The sequence below is a fragment of the Echiichthys vipera genome (assembly GCF_963691815.1).
Source record: "Echiichthys vipera genome assembly, chromosome: 12".
NCBI classification, from domain to species: Eukaryota; Metazoa; Chordata; class Actinopteri; order Perciformes; family Trachinidae; genus Echiichthys; species Echiichthys vipera.
The window spans coordinates 22,332,796-22,353,021 of NC_139837.1; the positions used below are offsets into that span (position 1 = coordinate 22,332,796).

Below are 20,226 nucleotides of genomic sequence, written 5' to 3' on the forward strand. Positions count from 1 at the left end.
AGAAAAGGGCAGAAAGGTTAAACAGCATTTTTCTCAGACTGATTGTGCAGGTGATGAGTCATTTAGAAAGTGGATCAGAATCAGAAATACTTTATTAATCCCAGGGGGATATTATTTTTATTACAAACCTCCAGATATACAAACAACAAATATTATACAGACAACATATATTAGAAAAACAGAATATATATATATACATACATAAGATATATACAAGATCAAAAATACCAGACTAGTGTACAATAGAACAGATTGTCTGTGGTTGAGTCTGAATCACGGAGAGGGGATGACAGACTCTCCTAGGGATGTGTTGTATAGTTTAATGACCACAGGCAGGAAAGATTTCCTGTGGCGCTCTGTGGTGCATCTGGGTGCGAGGAGTTTTCTGCTGAAGGTGCTCCTCTGCTGGGCCAGTGTGTCGTAGAGAGGGTGGGAGACATTGTCAGACAAAGCATCCTCCTCACTGGCACGGTTGTCCGGGTGTCCAGCTCCTCCCCCACCACATCAGCGGCCCTCCTGATCAGTTTGTTCAGTCTGTTGGTGTCTGCAACCTTCAGCCCACTGCCCCAGTATGTGACAGAGAAGAAGATCGCACCGACCACAACAGACTCATAAAACATCCTCAGCATCGTCTGGCAGATGTTAAGGACCTCAGCCTCCTCAGGAAGAAGAGTTGACTTTGGCCCTTTTTGTAGACAGCTTCAGAGTTTCTAGTCCAGTTCAACTTATTATTGAAGTTCACCCCCAGGTACTTTTACTCCTCTACAGTGTCCACAGGGACCCCCTGGATGGAGACAGGGGTCACAGGTCTTTTCACCCTCCTCAGATCCACTACGAGCTCCTTTGTTTTAGTCACGTTGAGCTGCAGATGATTCAGCTCACTCCAAGTGACAAAGTTGCCCACAACTGTTTTCACTCTCATCCCCCTTTCTAATGCAGCCAACTATTGCTGAGTCATCAGAAAACTTCTGAAGGTGGCAGTGCAATACTTTAAGTCTGAAATGTGAGTTTATCTGCTGTGTAAAGACAAACAGATGCATTATGGAACCTTTATTTGATGTATGGAGAGAGATTTAACTTTTTAAACAATAAAGCAGGAATTCCCAAAGATTCACAGCTCAAGACCCAAAAGAGAAATGTTGACTCTTTTAAAGACCGACGGCCCCGGCCAGAACAAGAACAATAACAGCAGCATAAACCGGAATCATTTCTCAATGAAGGGAAGAGTCTGAGAAGCTTTTTGGCAAACAGCTGCCAAGTCAGAAATAGAAAGATTGGCCTCGTCCTGTCGATATTTTGTATCACATGTTTTGATAAAGTTTGGTGATAAGTTTGTTGGTCTACAGTTCGTCCATCGTTCTTGATGAAAGACTCTGATAAAAACCTTCCTGGAATAAAACATTTACTAAGCAATTACGGCTATCACTCCATGTTAAAGTAGAAACAGGATGTTAGCGGCTGAGGGAGTTCCTTATTGATTCATTATTCAAACAATGCAGAAGTAGCCACGTGACAGGAAAGGAAGTGTTGTGAATCACTGCAGCAATCAAGGTCACTTAACCTGTTCCCCTTTTTGTTTTGTTCAGTGACTGAAAAACAATCCCTGGTGGCTAATATTATTTCAGTAGCACTAAAGCAAACCAAATTGCCTTTGCACCTTGGTGGCATTTCCATAAATAAAACAAATACAGCCTCAAAGATGTGATTTGTTGAAGGCTACACATCTGTGAAAGAGAGATTAAATGCAAGGCTGGTTTGACTTAACAGGCATCTGTCTGCTTTTTTGCACTGGTTCGTGTAGAAAAAGACTTCATTTGGGAGCTGGCAGCACAGAGTACACTAAGTGTGCTATTGCTCGACTACCACACCATGACCGAGTAATAAAGGCTAAAGAAAACGCCAGTCTGTTTCTCAACTCCCTCAGCTTTGGTAATTAGCTTGTGAGCACACTGAGCTGCTGATATAACTGCAGTTAAATTAAGCCGTTGTCTCTGCTTGTGCAGAGCGGCGCAGTGGAGCTGTTTAAGAACTAATAGGGCTGTTAGAACGCCCATATGCTCCGATTCAACGAGGACTGTGTAGTGTCCGGTCATCACCAAATAGAGAAAAAGACTCAGTATTCATGACTACAAGGAAAAGATCGGTAAGCTGATCGTGCAAGTCCATCAGGGTGCAGCAGACGGATGTTGTGGGGGCAGCGTGAGCCTCAGTAAAAGTGGTGGAGGCTTAAAGCTGAAGAGGCACTGGGTTGAATCACCAGATAAACAAGCAAAACCTGGACAGATTGAGTCGGTAACGCTCGCTTTACTAAACCTCCAACTGCTTCATTGGAGCTACTAAGCACTCAGCTGCACTGGCTATTTACTTTTTTGTTTACTCCTGGGCATGTTAGCTCTGCTCCCCATTATAGTACTGTACAGCATATCTGGACAGTGATGCAAAACATAAGGTGAAATGGTTGGTCATTTAGGTTTTAGCCCATAAAAAACATCCACTACGGTCTTGGGTGGGGGTGGGGGGGGGGGGGGTGGGGTTGATTTTTTTTAACAGACATCTCCATAAAAAGGATTAGCCTGAACACCATCCCTCACTGCTGGATGCTGTGGTTGGGTCATTAGGCAGCAGGATCCCAAGTCAAACATTCCTAATTCCTCCATTAAATCCTCTTTCTTTCTCTTAATCATACGTTTTTAAAATAATTAAATGAGTTGAGTCCCAAACCTCTTTAGCCGTTCAAAGGGGGGGGCGGTACATTGGGCACTTAAGCAGATTAGTTAACTACCTCAGTTATACATTAGCCTGGTAACCAAATTGAATTTTGTTTCATTCATTCTATTTGAATCACTGAACAAGTGGAGGATGTTGGCAGCTGTGCAGAGGCCCGGAACCATGTGGCTTGTTATATGGTCTGTAGTCTTCCACTATTATCATATCGTATCACTTTGCACTCCAAATGTGATCCACAGCTCTGGATCATACAGACACAGTAGTCAGTTGATGCATTAAATCTTCATTTTTTTCTACTGCTAAAAGCACCGTACCATCTCTATAAAATAATATTAATACATTTGGCTGTTAAAAATTAATCTTGGCAGGAGAATGTATGATTCACCACCCCGGAGACCAGTGCCACTGTTCATTCTGCACAGAGTACATAGAGCCAGTAAGAAGTTAATTTAAGTCACTGAGGATGGTTTGGCAGCTCAGTGTACGAGACAATGATGTCACACCACTGGCAGCCGAAGGGATGCTGCTGCAGTGCCAGCCCACCTTGCCATCCGGGCTTGCAGACGCAGGTCTTGTCCTGGCAGCGACCTCTTTCAGGGTAGCCACAGTCAGCCAGGCAGTAGGGGACGTCACAGGCTGCACCCTTCCAGTTTTCTTCACACTCGCAGTACACCGAGCCAGTGGAGTTCTTCACACGACACTCACCACGGCCGGAGCAGTTGTTGGGACATGTGTTTACCCTGGGAGGGAGGAAAGAGGTAGAAACAGAGATGGTGAGAAACCACAGACACTGAATAAAACATCAGGAACGCCTTTCAATGATGACGTTACATCTGCTTTTGGGCGAGCAGCACCTCGGCTGTCTCCAGACTTAAAGCTGTAACATTTCCCTTCAGAGAGCAGAAGGGATCGCGATTGGTCAAGCGCCTGCCTCAACACTTGTCATTCATCTCAGAGGGCGGCCTGCAGCAAAGCAGCAATCGAGCTGGAGGCCGAGCTAACTGGCTGATATAAAGTCACTACAGGCACAGAAAAACAGATGGTAAACTCCCAGAGTCTGCAGTAAAACAGCACTGCAGACGCTCTCAACAGGCCATTTCTGCTGTAAATTGAGTTTTTTTTTCATTAGCACCCCATGGACACACTTTGTGCTCCCGAAATCTAACAAATCAGAACCTACGAGCATCACACACATGCTGCTGGAATCAGGGCAGCATGTTCTTTTTAGTGACTGTATATCTCATGTCTGTGCAGAATAAATCTGTTAAGAAATCATCTACAAAACAGGTGTCAGCACAAATGGGAACAGAGACTCTTTTCAAAGGGCAGAAGTGACAGATATACAACAAATGCATCCTGACAAAAAAAAAAATAAGGGGCGGCCAGTGGCACAGTGGTTAGAGCAGTCGCCCCATGTAAAGGGGCTGAAGGTCCTCGAGGCAGCAGCCTCGACTTCGACTTCGACCTGCGGCCCTTTCCTGCACATGTCCCCCCTCTCCCTCACCCCATTTCCTGCCTTATATAATAAAGGCTTGAAAAACTGCCAAAAAAAAAGAATAATTAAAAAAATACAGTTAACTATTATGTCCAAATCCCATACTACACATTTTAAATAGGTTTTGAGAACTTTTTTCAGTGGAGTAAAAAGTATTGATATTTCCCATTCACTCTCAGTAGAGCTGCACACTTTTAGAAAGTTACTGTTTTTCTGGCTGAGAAGGCTGACTGCAAAATGGAACGACCATTTTGACTACATGACCAGAATTAACACACACCCTTGTCACTCACTGTTGTCCAGCAAGAGAACGCACAAAGAATATTGGGTCACCTTAATATAGTTCACACACACACACACACACACACACACACACACAGTTATGGATGGGTAATTAGTTAGAGAGACCAAAATCGTTTTCGTACCAGGCTTAAACAAGTTGGCTGTTTTAACATGGGGATCTATGGGGATTAACTCACTTTTGGAGCCAGCCTCAAGTGGCCGTTCAAGGAACTGCAGGTCTTTTTGGGGGCACCTCTGCGTTGGCTTCTTTTTTTCAGCCCTTGAGGTCGCCGCTTAGCATTTAGAGAAGCAGCACAATGTAGGAATCAATGCATCGACTCAAAAGTGTCCATGTAACAAAGGAACAAGTCACCCAGTGTGGCTCACTGGGGTGAATTCAATCGTTTTTGGACAACAATGGAGCTCTACGGCACAGAGGAAAAAGATATATCAACAATACTTGTTAGTAGATCAAGTCATTGTTACTTTTGGTCTTTTTATTAAATCTGTTGGCTAAAGAAAAAATACAAAAATATAGCCAGACATACTAAGATAATGTTCCTATTGTTTTTAGTACCAGACTAAACAAGTCAATGTCCAAAGTTTTGTTGTAAACTCATCGCAAACATATCATTATCCATCAAAGAGAGAGAGACTAAAGTGAGACGCTTGGGAGTTTTCTTGCCCTGAAAACGGACGAACAGACGAACAGAGATGAACAGATGCCACAAAGGGCCCGAGTCATTTTTTCATGCTCTTTGGCAGCCTCATGGTTTGATGTTTCGGCTCCTCCACCTCTCCGAGACACCAAAGACCGGGGGCCCAGGGGGCACTTTGCTTTTATCCGATAATGTGTTTCTCTGCCCAACTTCAATACCATCGCTATGGCGACGGTACCAATAAGCGAGGGAAAAAACAACATGGAGGGGTCCATTGTGCCCTTTGCAGATGTTTGGAACAGACAAGCTTCACTTTAAATACTTTCATGTCAGTCGAAGCAGCCGGCTCAGAGAAATAGGATGACAGTTTTGGATCTTTCCCATTTGTGTGAATGTTGGTTTGTTATACTGTATGTGTGGCGTTGCTGTCGTACACAGATACATGGACATACATGTTTTTTTCATATGTGTATTTATACCGTTTTACTGTTCTTACTCACAGATCTATAAAAGTGTTTTTTTTTTGCCCTAAAGATGTCCCAACTGGTCTCTGGAAAACTGATGTCAGATACAGACTAATGGGAATTGACAGCGCAAAAGAGAAGTCATCATGCAGAAAAATGCATGACGCATGGGTGGAGTTTTGGTCATTAATCCTGGGTTCAAATACAAGAAATCAGAGGAAAAAGGAGACAGAAGTTCAATCTTGACCTCAAATGAACCCGAAGAACGTATAAATATGTATGTCTGTAAAGGCTACTGTAGAAAATAGGTCAAGAGAAAGCATTGATGTTATGATTAAACAAAGTGTGTTGTTGCTGATTTATATTGCATGTGTTTTAGGCTGATAGTACCAGAGTACCAAAGATTACCCTTTTATAAATCCTACACGTGCAGTGTTGCATTAGTACTGAAATACAGTATATCCACAACTGGACCCACAAATGACAGGACAGAGTATCACTGCCATATTAAAACAGGCGACTGAATGCGTGGCACATGGACAACCGGAATAAATTGCTTGCTTATAGCATTAGCCGTCTTTCTACAGAGTGTTCTGCTGAGGCTACAGAATCTCCCCCACTGACAGGAGGAGACTAAACAGGCTGGTTAGGAAGGCCGGCTCTGTCTGTCAAAACAACACCAAACCTCTGCAGTAGCATGAGAAGAATTCCTACACATCAAACGAAGCGCCAAAAACGTAATTAGTGAATCCAAAGTTTATTATAAGAGAGTTTTAAAGACTTACCTACTGGCCCCTGTACTAGCACCTCTCATAGTAAAGTCCATTCAAGTGGATTACCAAAGTCAATCCAAGAGGTCAAAATGCTTTGTTTTCTGTTAAGGGACTCTAATCATGCTACTGCATGGTTTGGTGTTATTTTGAGCAGTATTAGTGTTTAAAAAAAAAATGATTTAATGCCTTCACCATACTGCCCCGAGCTAATCAGTGTTGGCTACGTCCGGCTGTTAGCAACTCTCCCGGATTTCTCAGTTAATAGTTTAAAAAGTTTTTTAAAAAAGCTGTCACGACGGCTTATTTGATGTAAGTAAGTGCTGAAAAAGACCATGGGATGAACACTTTACACTCCACAAAGAGGAAGTACATTTTAATTAAAATTTAAGTCAAAGAATGCGGACATTCATAGTGGGCTGAAATCACGTGAACATTCACGTAAAAGACCAAAACCATTTCAGATTGCATCTTTTCCCCCCTCATAAAAACCATCCTAGAACATTTATACGACCATGCAGACACTTCCTTCTTGCTGCTGTCACACCAAATCTGACAACTCACTCAAAATTTCCACTGTGTGACTCCTGTGCATTCAATCTTCCAGTCTGTTTGCTTACTAGATTTTGCTTTTTACTTGCTGTTTACATATGGATTATATCTTGCATTTCTACTGATGCCTCTTGTTATTTCACTCTCCTCTTTGCTGCCGTAACACTGCAAACATCCCTGCTGTAGGACTAATAGCCTATTAGATTTCTCTCTCTCTCTTAACTTTCTTTCCAGTGCAATAATTACATCCAAAACAGGAATAAGTTTACAGTTAGTTATACTTCAGTATATATTCTTATACATGTATACCAGTAAAATAAAGACTCTGTGGTGGACCATCATCACCTCTGTGCTCTGTTATACTAACACTAAATCTCTGAACCTATCGGGTATCTGTCTAACGACAATTTAGCATCTGGGGGGCGTCGGCATATGGTTCGGGCTTTCCGGTGTAGCTAGTTATTCAAATTATTGTTAGACTGCTCATATCTGCTCTGTTTTAAAAAAAAAAACCTGCAGCAAATGGAGGACAGCAGCCTGACATGATCCACTCACTGTCAAGCAGTCGTGCCAGCGCACAGGCTGAGTCATGCAGAAAGTGATAGCTTTGTATGTGTCATGGTGTCCCAAAGAAGAATGTGAAGAGGGTCCTTCACCTGAATAAATACAACCAGCCAGTAAAACATAAGTTATTTGTACAGAGGTTCTCAGATCAGGGATCAGTATCAAAGTCCTTGTCATTGAGCAGATACTGTATTTTTACCCAGTGACTGACACAATCATGAGTGGACCCTGAAAGATGTTAGCCCTGTGGCCTGGCGGCACCGCACACTCAGCTGCAGAGGATAATGGAGGCTGCCATTACAGCTTCAAAACCAATGGGAAGCAATGGAAGCAAGACAAATGACAACATTTCATTTTGTTTTTAACATTTAATTTAAGCCTTTTAGGAAGAAGATTTGATTATATTCTAGAAATGTGATTGCATGTTTCTTCAAAATGAAATCAAAACGGAAAGTGGTAGAATTAATGATTTGTATCCCCAAAGCTGTTTCAGTCAATAGCAACTGGACTTAGTTATTTGTCTAGGAATATGTTTCACCTCTCATCCAAGGGGCTTCATCAGGTCATGTACGCATCTGACCAGGCTGAGACTGGTCCAGCTAACTGGTGTGAGATCCAGGTATTTAACCTCGCACAAGGCCGATGATGTCACTGAAACCCTTTGTGCTCCAAGTGCCAACGGCCGTCGTTAGAGTGACATTGGTGGGAATTTGGTTTGGACTTTGTTAGTGCTCTTTTGTGTCTTAATGACAGTCGTTGGAGTCACAGGAGGCCATTTGTGAACAGTTGTTCTCAAACGACTGTGGACTGGATCTCCACACCAGTTAGTTGGACCAGTCCCAGCCTGGTCAGATGCGTACATGATCTGATGAAGCCTCTTGGATGAGAGGTGAAACGTCTTCCTAGACAAATAACCAAGTCCTGTTGCTTTTGACTGAAATTGCTTTGGGGATAACGATGACCTGGACAAATGAGAATATTCACAGGCTTAATGATTTGTATGTTGTGTTCTTCTCACCTGTAGGAAATGTTGAAGCCAGTCAGGTTGTAGGCAGCATCACTGAAGAAGTGCAGCAGGGCGAAGCCGGACTGAGAAACCACCTCTGGAACTGTCTCGTTCCCATAACGCTCAGGAACAATCAGACCACTGCAACAATAACCCACAATTTATGACACACAGAGATTTTATTCCTAAACTGACATGAATATGAAGGTCAGGCTGTTACTAAACATCCGCCATAAAACAGAGGCGTTTCTGCTCTGACACGAATATTCTGAGGAAAAGTAAAGAAGACACAGCAGACATACCTGAAGGCAGCAAGAAGGGGGGCGTAAATGGAGTCTCCGTCGTACACGTAAAGGTGGTCCCAGCTGCATTCAGTGGCAAAGTGGTTGAACCGTAAACGGAGTATAGTGTTGGGCCTGGAAAACACACAATCACACACACACACACTATGAGAACATGTGTCTGGGTTGGCCAATGCTGTAATACTAACCAAACCAAACAGCATCATTAGAAGTCAAACCTATGTTTTCAGAATCAAGGGTGCAGATTTCTTTTCAACACATATGAAGCTGGGGGTGTGGGGGTCCTTCCGACTGAAAATTTTGAGCGTTGAACACTTAATTTGAGTGCGTACAAAGACAGCTGACTAGCTGATAAGTTGGTGCCACAAAGACACTTTTGTAGCTTTTACAGTAAAGCTGCAAATATTTACCGACTATTACCGGTACATTAAACACCAACTATTTTGATAATCGGCTTGAGTTCTTGTTTAAGAAAAATAAAGTAAATTTTCTGATTCACTTCTTGGCTTCTACTGGCTGCCACAACAACCTCCAGTCTGGATTTCAACCTTTTCATAGCAAGGCCCTTATTAAACTTAGAAATGACATCCGTCTTAACACAGATTCTGGCAAAACTTCAGTATTGATGCTATTGGACCTCAGTGCTGCATTTGACACTGTCGACCACTCAATACTTTTGGACAGGTTGGAAAACTGGGTGGGTTTTAAACTGGTTCAAGTCATATCTACAAGATAGGAACTATTTTGTTTCCATTGTCGACTTTGTATCAGAATAAACCAACGTAACGTGTGGAGTCCCCCAATTTCAATCTTGGGGCCAACTTTATTTAACATCTATATGCTCCCACTAGGACAAATCATGCAAAATAATAACATTGACCACCATTGATATGCCGATGACACCCAAATCTATGTAGCGCTATTACCAAATGACTATCGCCCCATAGATCATCTGTGCCAGTGCATTGAGCAAATCAAACACTGAATGTGCCAAAATTTCCTTCAACTAAATGAGGATAAAACTGAGATAATTGTTTTTGGTGCTAAGAAAGAAAGGTTTAAAGTCATCCAACACCTTCAATCACTGTCCCTGAAAACCTCGAATAAAGCCAGAAATCTTGGGGTTATTATGGATTCTGATTTACATTTCGACAGTCACATCAAATCAGTAACAAAATCGGCCTACTATCACCTTAAAAATGGAACAAGACTTAGAGGGCTCATGTCAGCTCAAGACTTAGAAAAACTTGTCCATGCCTTTATTAACAGTAGACTAGACTACTGTAATGGTCTCCTTGCAGGTCTTCCCAAAAAAACTGTCAGGCAGCTACAGCCTGTTCAGAACGCTGCTGCTAGAGTTCTAACAAAGACCAGAAAATGTGAGCACATTACACCAATTCTTAAATCATTACACTGGCTTCCTGTACGTCAGAGAATTGATTGATTTCAAAATCCTCCTGCTCACATATAGATCACTACATGGTCTAGGGCCGAGGTATATCACTGATATGCTCCCACTACATAAGCCTTCTAGATCACTAAGATCCTCCAATCTGTTAGTGGTTCGCAGAGTAAACTCAAATCAAGGGAAAGCGTCTTTCAGTCATTATGCAACAAACAGCTGGAATAAACTTCCTGAAGATTTGAGACTTTCACCCACTCTGACCACTTTTAAAACTAGACTGAAAACTTTCATGTTCACCTTAGCTTTCTGCTAAACCTTTGCACTTTTAACGTCCGCACTGTTTTTATTATTGTCTCTCTTTGTCTTTCTGTAATGCATTTTAATTAATGACATGTTGTGCTGTGAAGCACTTTGAGTCTGCCTTGTGTATGAAAAGTGCTATACAAATAAAGTTGCCATGCCTTGATTCCGGGGAGGCGGGTGGAACAGCGGCTGGAGCAGTCTCCCCATATAAAAAGGCTGAAGGTCCTTGAGGCCGCGGGTTCAACTCCGACCTGCGGCCTTTTGCTGCTTGTCTCCCCCCCTCTCTCTCTCTCTCTCACCCCATTTTCTGCCTGTCCTATATAATAAAGGCTTGAAAACATGCCCAAAATCTAATTCTCGGATTCCAGCTCTTTAATTGTTGTTGAACTTTTGCAGACAAAATTCCAACTGCTCCAACTCTAAGAAAAACGGGATCAGAGAGCCCAGGGCACACAAACCGTTTCTATGCTCAACTCAAAACGCTGCTCCCCATGCAACAGCTAATTCTGTGTGAATAATTGGCAGCCTGTGCCACCTCCGGACTTCCAGTTTTCCAGTGTGTTGAATCCACTATTTTGAAGATTATGCTCATTGTGTATCGTCACAATGCTGATAACTGTGTCGGGAAACTTGGGAAATAAGGTTTATCAATTCCCTGCTCAAAATCCCAAAATAAAGATCACTTTACAACTTATTAATGTCACTGAAATAAGAAGTATTGATATTTCTAACAATACCCTGTCACCCATCCGCGTTCACTCACACTAGCACTGCAAACAGTTTTTGAAAGTTACTGTTTCACTAGCTGAAGGCTACATGAGCAGAGTTAATGGGATTTTAAGAATAGGTGGATGATTAACAGAAATATACCACCTACAACAAAACTCTTCAGGTATTTGTCTGTTGGAGATTTCCTCCTAGCCTGGATCCATGTTTGCATGAAATATAGTGGGTTATGGATATTGCACATTTACACAGCAAATTAAATGCATAAACTAGCCATCCATATTTTTTATCATTTATTTTTTCTCTACTTTCTATATCTCTCCTTCTCTTCTTTCTATCGGACTTTTTCTTTGTGTGTGTGTATGAACGTGCATGATTTGTCCCAGTCTGGTTCTGACCGGATGTGGTTGAGTGTGGGGCTGGGACAGAGTTTAAGGGATTTGCTGACATAGTGTTGTAAATGTCCTTTTATGTTTCTCCACACTTTATGTCAGTGTGTTGGAAAATCTCAATTAAAAGACTTTGTAAAAAAACAACAACTAACCATCCGTAAACTCACCTGTTCTCCATTGTAAAGGAAAGCAAAATGTGAAAAAACAAGTTGTTTAATCAGTCTTTGATGGAAGACATTCATCAGATTCTTCCCCTGCTCTAAATTTGGTTAAAATGGCAAAATTAAATCGTTCAAAAGGAGGAGGGAAGAGTACAAAGGCCCATTTACCGTATCTATGATGGAGGCCACAAGACGCACAGGAAATGTTATTAATAGTCACATTTTTCTCTTGACAAATTTTATTTATGAGAGTGAAACTGGGGCTCTTCCTCCCTCTCCTCCCCCTTGCAGGCAAACAAATGGACAAATGGCAACAGCCCCGAGGTTCGATTAAAGAAGAAGGCTTGTGACTGGTAAACAATGAATCAAAAGTAAGGAGTGACTGGAAAGATGCGACAAAGAAACTCTTATTCTAAATCAGGAATTACCACTGAGGTCTGTGTGAGCAGCATGGCAGAAAAGCACAGAGCACAGCCTTATTTCGGTCATCATTTCACTGCCTTTGGGTGAAGTCACTTCAGGCCACTGCAGACACACTGAACTGCAGCTCAGGGTGAATGTATGTCCTAAGCTTCAAAATATCCTTGTCATTCTGATGCATACCACGCACATGTCCCTGTTTTAACCTCTTGTTAAGTACGGGCTGAGGTCTCAAGACAGCATATTAAAGCGCCATTAGTACGTAATGAAAACACCGAACGACAGGCAGGCATGGAGATTAGAGAAGCTATACAGGAACAGGAAGGTCAGCAGTTCAAACCCCTGTAACATCTACATGTCCTGTCGAAGGAAACATAAGTGTGAGATCCCCCCCCCATGACAATGTTGGATAAATGCCTAAAATGCAAATGTAATCAAAGACTTTTATGGTTCGGATGAGCCGGCGGCCAAGAAAAATTAAGAACCAGCGCTCTGAATCAATACAGTGTGGTTATGCTGACTGAAACAATAGAGAAGCAGGATTGAATTTCTGACAGTTACTTTGCCATTTATTTCCATCCATCACCTTCTGGATACTGTAAATCCTCTAATGCTGGAGCGTTTGTCAGTGAAGGAGAGCAGTGACTGTGTATACAACAGTCATTATGAGCACCCTTGAAATATTGACCTGCAGCCGCGGTTTTCACAGTCCTTCTTTCAGCTGTCTCAACAGTTTAGGTGTCAGTCTTCAGCCTTTTCTTCTTAATGCCAGAAACTGATTTAATGGATGAAGACAATAACGGTAACATGTAGTGTGTCTTAGAGCTCAATAACGATGTTTTCTGGTAATTCAATAAATAATATAAATGAAATAACCACATGGTAAAGCCTATTTTTGTATACTCCTGTGTGAATTAACTAATTGACAAATGAGAAGTACTGAGTATTTTATAGTTTTATTAAGATTAATTAGTCCAAAATGAACACAACATGCAAGGATCAGAATGTAAAGTGTCGTCCAAATGGCATTAATATCGGCATAGCGCATTTCGGGCCCTGGTTGTTTGACATTGTTCAATTATACTTTATTGTCAACTTGGGGAAACGTTTCTTGGACTATGGCGCTGACAAATTTCTCTGCACTTAATATAGAGAGCTACAAATAAAAAAAAAACTTGTGAAAGCAACTGTACAGAGATTTCTTATATCGTTTTGATAATATATTGTCATCATGTCGCCCAACCCTAGTGAGTCTACGGTCTTCAGGGCTCAAAATACCACATAATACATTACAGTAATGCATGTAATTCTCAGCTCCACGGGCACCAACGCACTCAACTTGGTACTACCTTGGAGAATATGTTGGGCAGGGCTTCCAGCTCTCACTCACTGATCGTGAGACTCATGCATTTAATACTTTTCATACGCTCTCACGCCACACGACCATTTTCAACCTGATGATATAAAATATGAAGTTGTGACTGTACAAGGACAGTCACCTCAAATGATATTGTAAGACAGTGAATAAACTCTGATCATTTAAAAAGGAATAATGACTTTCCTTTGCAGAACTCCTGTCCAGGATGAGACCCTGACTATGACCATGTAAAATCTGAAGTTATTTTGTTGTACAGTTTTTGAGAAAACTAAAAGGGAAAGTCAGCTCTAAAGAAATGATGACACATGACATTTGAAATGTCATCAAAAAAAAAAGAAAAGAAAATGCTGCAGCAGTTGATGGAGGAGAACAAATACTCCAGATGGTGCAGTAAAACATTTTTTGGTGCGTGTAATTTTAAAAAATGACATGCACTAGCGCGTGCTAATTTACTCAACCTTTAGTTAATCTCCAAGAATCACTGTGGTCGTGCCCTCATTTTCATCATGTTCACAGAAATAAGTATTTTGAGCTCTGGTCTTTGTCCTGGCTGCAGAGAGACCAGCTGTCACGTTATAAGCAGCACAGATGTTTGACCACCTCCAAAAATCATCTGAAACATTATTACTTTATTATTAAAAATGTTGTTCAACATATTTACACAGTCTGGACAAAATCATCAGTCGTTCCAAGTAGTCTATTATAAACCCCTTATGAGAGAATACTGACTTTGTTATAACATTCCTAGAGCTGTTTTTAGCTGAATTGAGAAATTCAGTTGACATAATTGTTGCAAAGTCCTGATCTGTTATTTCTCCCGAGGGGTTGGATGTGCTTTCTACTTACTGTCCCTCGATCAGCCAAGTGCACTTGGTCTTGTACTTATAGTTTCCTGGACCGTCAGTCAGCTGACCAGAGGGCCCCGTCAACCTGAGAGAAAAGGAGAGAAAAGAGATTCAAGGTTACACATGAAGATGGAACATTTTGTGAAATTGGACTTGGGGTCTTCTGCTCCAAGGTGGACTGAGAACGGCTTGCATGTGTCACATTAAAAAGCAGAGCGTCAAATTGCTCCACATGGAATTCATCACCAGAACAGGAAAAAAAAATGTTTCCTACCAGTCAAACTGTTGACTGTTTAACTGAAAATCAATGTCATCTCCTTTGCATATCATGCAAAGTAACATGCCTCTGAAATCAATGTAACCAACAGTATAAAAAACAAAACAAAGGTATTCAATTAGCAATCTGGATGTCAGGCCCTGATGTAACGCCCTTTCACAATATGATTTCCGGGTCTAAGCCGGTCAGAGTCTCGTATGCTTACAACTCGGCAGTGCTATGTTCCCCGTTGTTAGAACAGATCTGAGTTTTTTAAAAAACAATGCAATTGCCATTTTACCTCTTTCTTTCTAACTAGAAAGAGGTGATCGTAATTGTTCACATGTTCAGCCGTTGTCGTCTGTTTTTTGACCTGGAAATCGTATTTTGAAAGGGTGTGACCTCAGATTATACAGCTGGATACTGACAACACAGGTGGAGAGGTAGGTATTTCACTTAAATATTTAACTAGTAGATGGATTGCCATGAAATTTGGTTCAAATTCATGAATCAATTTTGTGCTTAAATAAAAAGTGGGTGGACAAAGACAAGGAGTCACTCGTTTATCAAGCAAACCCTTTTCCTTTCATTACAGCTTCTCAAATATGAGGATCCCTGTTTAATATACTTATAACCTCAGTATATATGGGTTGTGATCAGACAAAGCTCAACAGTTTGCTTTTATTCTGATATGTTAAAGGCTTAACGTTTATTTTTATTTTCCCGTCAGTTAACTCAATAATAAAACAATCATCAGTAACCCTTCATGTCATTTTTGTATTTTGCAGGGTTCATTTTCATGGGCAAGATTTTTCAGTGACCTATAATAACATTTCTATGACCACTGACAACGTGTAGCACAAACAGAACCGTACAGAATACTTCAAAATGTTGATTATTATGTTGTTAATTAGTACGATTAAACGGCAACCTTTTCCAAGCCAGTCAATACATTATCCTTTATTTGAAAAAACAAGCAATATTACCAGCAGTGTATTCTAAATGTATCCGATTATAAACTCATGTCTAAAAACAACAATGCAGCAACATAAGTGTGGTGACTACATATTACTGTACATATATATCCAGCATTATTCAAAGAAATCAAATGAAAACTTTTTGAACATCATTTTAGCTAGCTGGCATGTAAGGAGAGATAGAACGTCTGAATAAAATAATACCGTTGCAGTTTTAATTTTCTAAGAATGTCCCGCAGTGACGACAATAGAAACGATTACACGCAACGTTGTTACACAAGAGCCAGTCAGCGGAGCATAGAGGGCGCAGGTAAACACTGACTTCTGCCATGTCATTTTTTAGTCCATGCAGCACAGTGGTTAAGAAAGCAAGCAAAAATGACAGCTCCGGTGGAGGAGAATGATTAAACTCACGGCAAATTATTACCTGCGGCCGACACTATGCGGGCAACCGCAAACAGTCTAGTAGTACAGCACCGCGCCCTCTCTGTTATTGCCTAATCAATTCCAGCTTGATGATGCAGTAGCACATAGGGAGCTGAATTACACAGGGGACACTTGGATGAGATTGTATCATTACTAATGTAGGTCTCACAGTGCGATGACTCTGCTAACACACCCAATCACAGTCTTGTTCCAAAGCAAGTCTCCCAGCACGGCTTTGGAGTAAAGTCTGCAGAGATCACACCCCTCCCCTGTCCAGCTACAGTAAAGATCTCTGCATTAAAATAACAACCTAAACCCATCGATCAATAAAAGCTCAAGTGCTCGACTTAATGTGTTTGAATTTCAAATCTGTTCAAAAACAAGATGTTGTTCCTTCATAACTTCAGCACAAAATTGATAACTTAATCATACTCAGAACTTCTGGGGAGATCCCCGGTGTGTATTCCACAACAAAGTTACTTGCATCCAGGCAACAAGTGTGCCGCAACTCCTTGTTATTGCAAACTTAAGCTTGCAACCATAGCTGCAGAGGTTCAGGCCAATAGCCCCAGCTGTATTGGGATCGGTGGCTCAAAGTCCAAGGCCAAGGGTGTTTTGAAGTTAACTTTACAGGAAACACATACTACAGTATACCGTGTATTGCACCACTGCTCTGCTGATATTTCTGCAATGGCTGGACTCAGAGTGCATCAGCAAATGTAAAGTTCAACCATTAAATAGATGGAAATGTTTGACCACCCCACACGAGGCTTTGCTGAATATTGCTGGCTCACAATTGTGTTTTAGGAGAGTCATTTGAGCCAGCTCTTTTCTTGCAGCACGTCTCAGCGGTCAGCGAACAAGCACACCAACGCTGTAATTACAGATGTCTCAGTGCTAATACAGCCAGGGCCCCGCAGGGACGCTCATCTCTCCCAGCTCACACACAAACAGGGCTCCCTCAGAGGGCCACAGGCTCCCGATGATCCTGAACCCAACACACTACCAAGCTCAAGCCTAGAACTCAAACTGCTGCACATTTAAAGGCCGGGCTACTACTATTACCACTACTGCTATAGATAATCCCCGAGGAGAGGGATTGATTAGATTTGCTCTGACGTTTTCTGTTTTTAAATATATTCGAAATGTATGGAGGTGTATAATGTATACTATTTGTGTTCTTTTGCTCTTATTATGTTATTGCTCTTTTTTTCATATTGTTTTTAGTATCTTGTAAGCTCATGTGGGCGGGGCAACTTTTTTGGTGCTTTGAAAAATACACACTTGAATCTAGAATTCAAGTTTTTTTCAGTTCACCTAAATTGCACATTGTGGACCCCAGGAATGGTACTCACTTCTAAAGCGGCAAAAACGTGGATGCAAATAGACAAAAAATGACCTGACCAGGCATATAAATCCCCACCTGAAAGGTTTACTGCCATCCCAATGCAATGGAGGTAAAGGAAATATCCAGTGTGGCTCTAAAAGCCTTGAAAAATGACATTTGAATGAAGACTCAGCAATGTCACTGACTTGAAGCATTGTCTGTTACTCAGGATAATCTGCAGAGGGAACTGTGTTCATAGGGACTATTTCCTCCGAGGAAAGTAGTTTCACTGAAACTGTTGACAGTGAGGTCTGTGAATCATCCAGAGTAGTGTCGATGTATTTTCATGAAAGACAAATTGCTGCTGAGTGTTAAAATAAAATATAAGACATATAAGAAACGCAGAAGTCCCAGCACCTGTTGACGTGTTGTCACTGGCAGATATTGTTGATGTTTATGCCGATGCACTTTACGGACAGCAGTCTGTACCTGCAACATATCTACGACCAAATGGGAACTGAACCGAATCAAAGCCAAACCATAAGGTTAAGTGAAATCCAGAAACCATTTCTAAAGCCTACTATGCACTTCTGATGGATTTCTTTTTTGATGCAAATTTAAAGCTGCTAACTTACTCGATCATCTATTGCTAATTAAAAGCTTAGAAAATATGTATTCCTGCAATATAGCTTAAGTTTTTAGTGGTATATTTAATGTGGCGACGGTTTATTGCATAACCTGACCCTCAGTTGCCTATTTCATTGTCAAATTGCCGTTGTAAAGCAACTTACTTGGGGACTATAAAAAAAACCCTCTTGTTAAAGATTCGCCAAACATTCGAGAGAGGTCATACCATAGTAAACTAGAGGAATAAGGCAAAACATTATATTTAATCTTATGTCCTACTATACATTTATTTCTAACTGTCATGTTGAACTGATAAAAGTTTCAAAAGTGACCTGAGATAAAGAGTGGGCCAACATTGATACCAGCAGATCCTTGCATTATCAGGACATATCAGATCATGCAAACAGTAGCCCTGCAGCCAAGCCAAGCGCTCTGCAAATGGCAAAGTGGCGCAGCATGAGAGCAAAGCAAACACAGTTTCTCATTCAAAGGCGACAAAAGTTCTGTTGAGGGGCACCGACTGGAGGAAGGGGGATTGGGGGGCAGTAAATGCTGCAGAGGCAAAAGACTTTTCCCCCTCAAGAAACAAAAGCTTCTGATATGAGACTAATTAATTAGGGAATATTTTGTGGGAAAATTACACTTTCATTGTCGTTTTATATCCCAATAGAGTGGTGGATAAAATTTGATCATTTTGCATGATTGTGTGCATGTTAGCAGAAAGGAACTTACCTTCATATCAAAAACAAAACAGATTTTTTAATTAGTTGATGGTCCAGTGTGGTACACAATATATGCATGCATGCAAAAAGCCCACCAGATAATGAAATCAAAAATAAATACGCTCTCCTCCTCATTTAATGTTGCCATGCCAGAACATTTAAAAGGTCCCATATCATGCTTATTTTCAGGTTCATTTGCATTTTGGGTTTCTACGGAAACATATTTACATGCTTCAAAAACACATTCTTTTTCTCATGTTGTCTGTCTGAATATAACTGTATTCACCCTCTGTCTGAAACGCCCCGTTTTAGCGTCTGTCTCTTTAATACCCCCTCCTGAAAAAGTCCAGTCTGCTCTGATTGGTCAGAGTCCGGGTCTTCAGCATCTGTGCTCTCAGCCTCTCTGTACCATCATTGTAGCCAGGGAATGACTGTAAGATCTTTGTAGCAGCACATATGCCCTGTACAGAAGTCCTGACGGCTCATTTAAAGACACAGTTTCTGAATACGGCTGTGATCATTTCACAGCCTTACACAGTATTTATACAGCACCTCAACCTGCTTAATAATCCAAAAAGACATGGATATATACTGTATATGCAGGTGTATATATGTGTGATAGACCAATACATCGGCCTATATTTGCATTTTTTAGGTGTATCAGTATCGGCCGATGCGGGCTGCTGCGTTCGCCAATATTTTTTCCCCTGCATCATTTACAGACGGGCGTCCACAGGCAGCTCTATGTTGATGGAGACGCCTTTTCAAGTTCAAGAAATGTTCCTTTTCTTAAAATTAAGACTCGTAAAATATATATATATATATATATATATATATATATATATATATATAAAAATACAGGGCCGTTAAGAAAAGATACACGAGATGACACAAGATGATATAAAGTTAATCAGCAGCAGACACGGAGGAGAGCTGTGAACATGGCTGGCAACAAATCTTCCAAAGGCTGTGTGCCCAAAACAGGCTCATAGAGCGATAAGTCAGGTATACTGTGTAATAAATATTTTATAAAATATAAGCAGGTGGCTTTTTTCCAAGTTACTGTGCTTTCACACCTCAGCATTTTGCTTGAGTTACAGTTGCACTTTGAGGAGAACTTATTTTAATGTATCCTTTATCAGCCTCTAAATGCATCCCATCTCCAGATTCAACTTCTCTGCACAAACTGAATTCTGTCCTTTATCAGCATCGCAGACATACTGAGTGCAGTGTACTGATGGCGTCTTGACTTCAGTAATAGTTCTTTCACTTCCATCTCAGTCACTACAGCCGTTTATGTACAGCTGTTAGCAAATCAATCCAGCACCTGGCTGTGAAACTTCCTAAACTTCATCTATGACTCTGGTTAGCACTGGGAACGGATGGATCAAATGTCTGTGCCTCTGCATCAGTAAGCGGAAAACAGAATAAATCAGTAGT

At 41.2% G+C, this 20,226-nt stretch overlaps 1 protein-coding gene across 1 annotated transcript in view; it reads right to left on the minus strand.

Annotated features, from left to right (window-relative positions):
* atrn (attractin) overlaps nucleotides 1-20,226 on the minus strand; it is a 149,942-nt gene that overhangs the window by 122,300 nt on the left and 7,416 nt on the right. Inside the window, exons 2-5 of the mRNA XM_083924040.1 lie at nucleotides 14,453-14,536; nucleotides 8,822-8,935; nucleotides 8,532-8,660; nucleotides 3,271-3,467 (exon numbers count right to left, since the gene is read on the minus strand). Coding sequence (XP_083780166.1) covers nucleotides 3,271-3,467; nucleotides 8,532-8,660; nucleotides 8,822-8,935; nucleotides 14,453-14,536 — 524 coding nt within the window. The remainder of the gene's footprint in view (nucleotides 1-3,270; nucleotides 3,468-8,531; nucleotides 8,661-8,821; nucleotides 8,936-14,452; nucleotides 14,537-20,226) is intronic.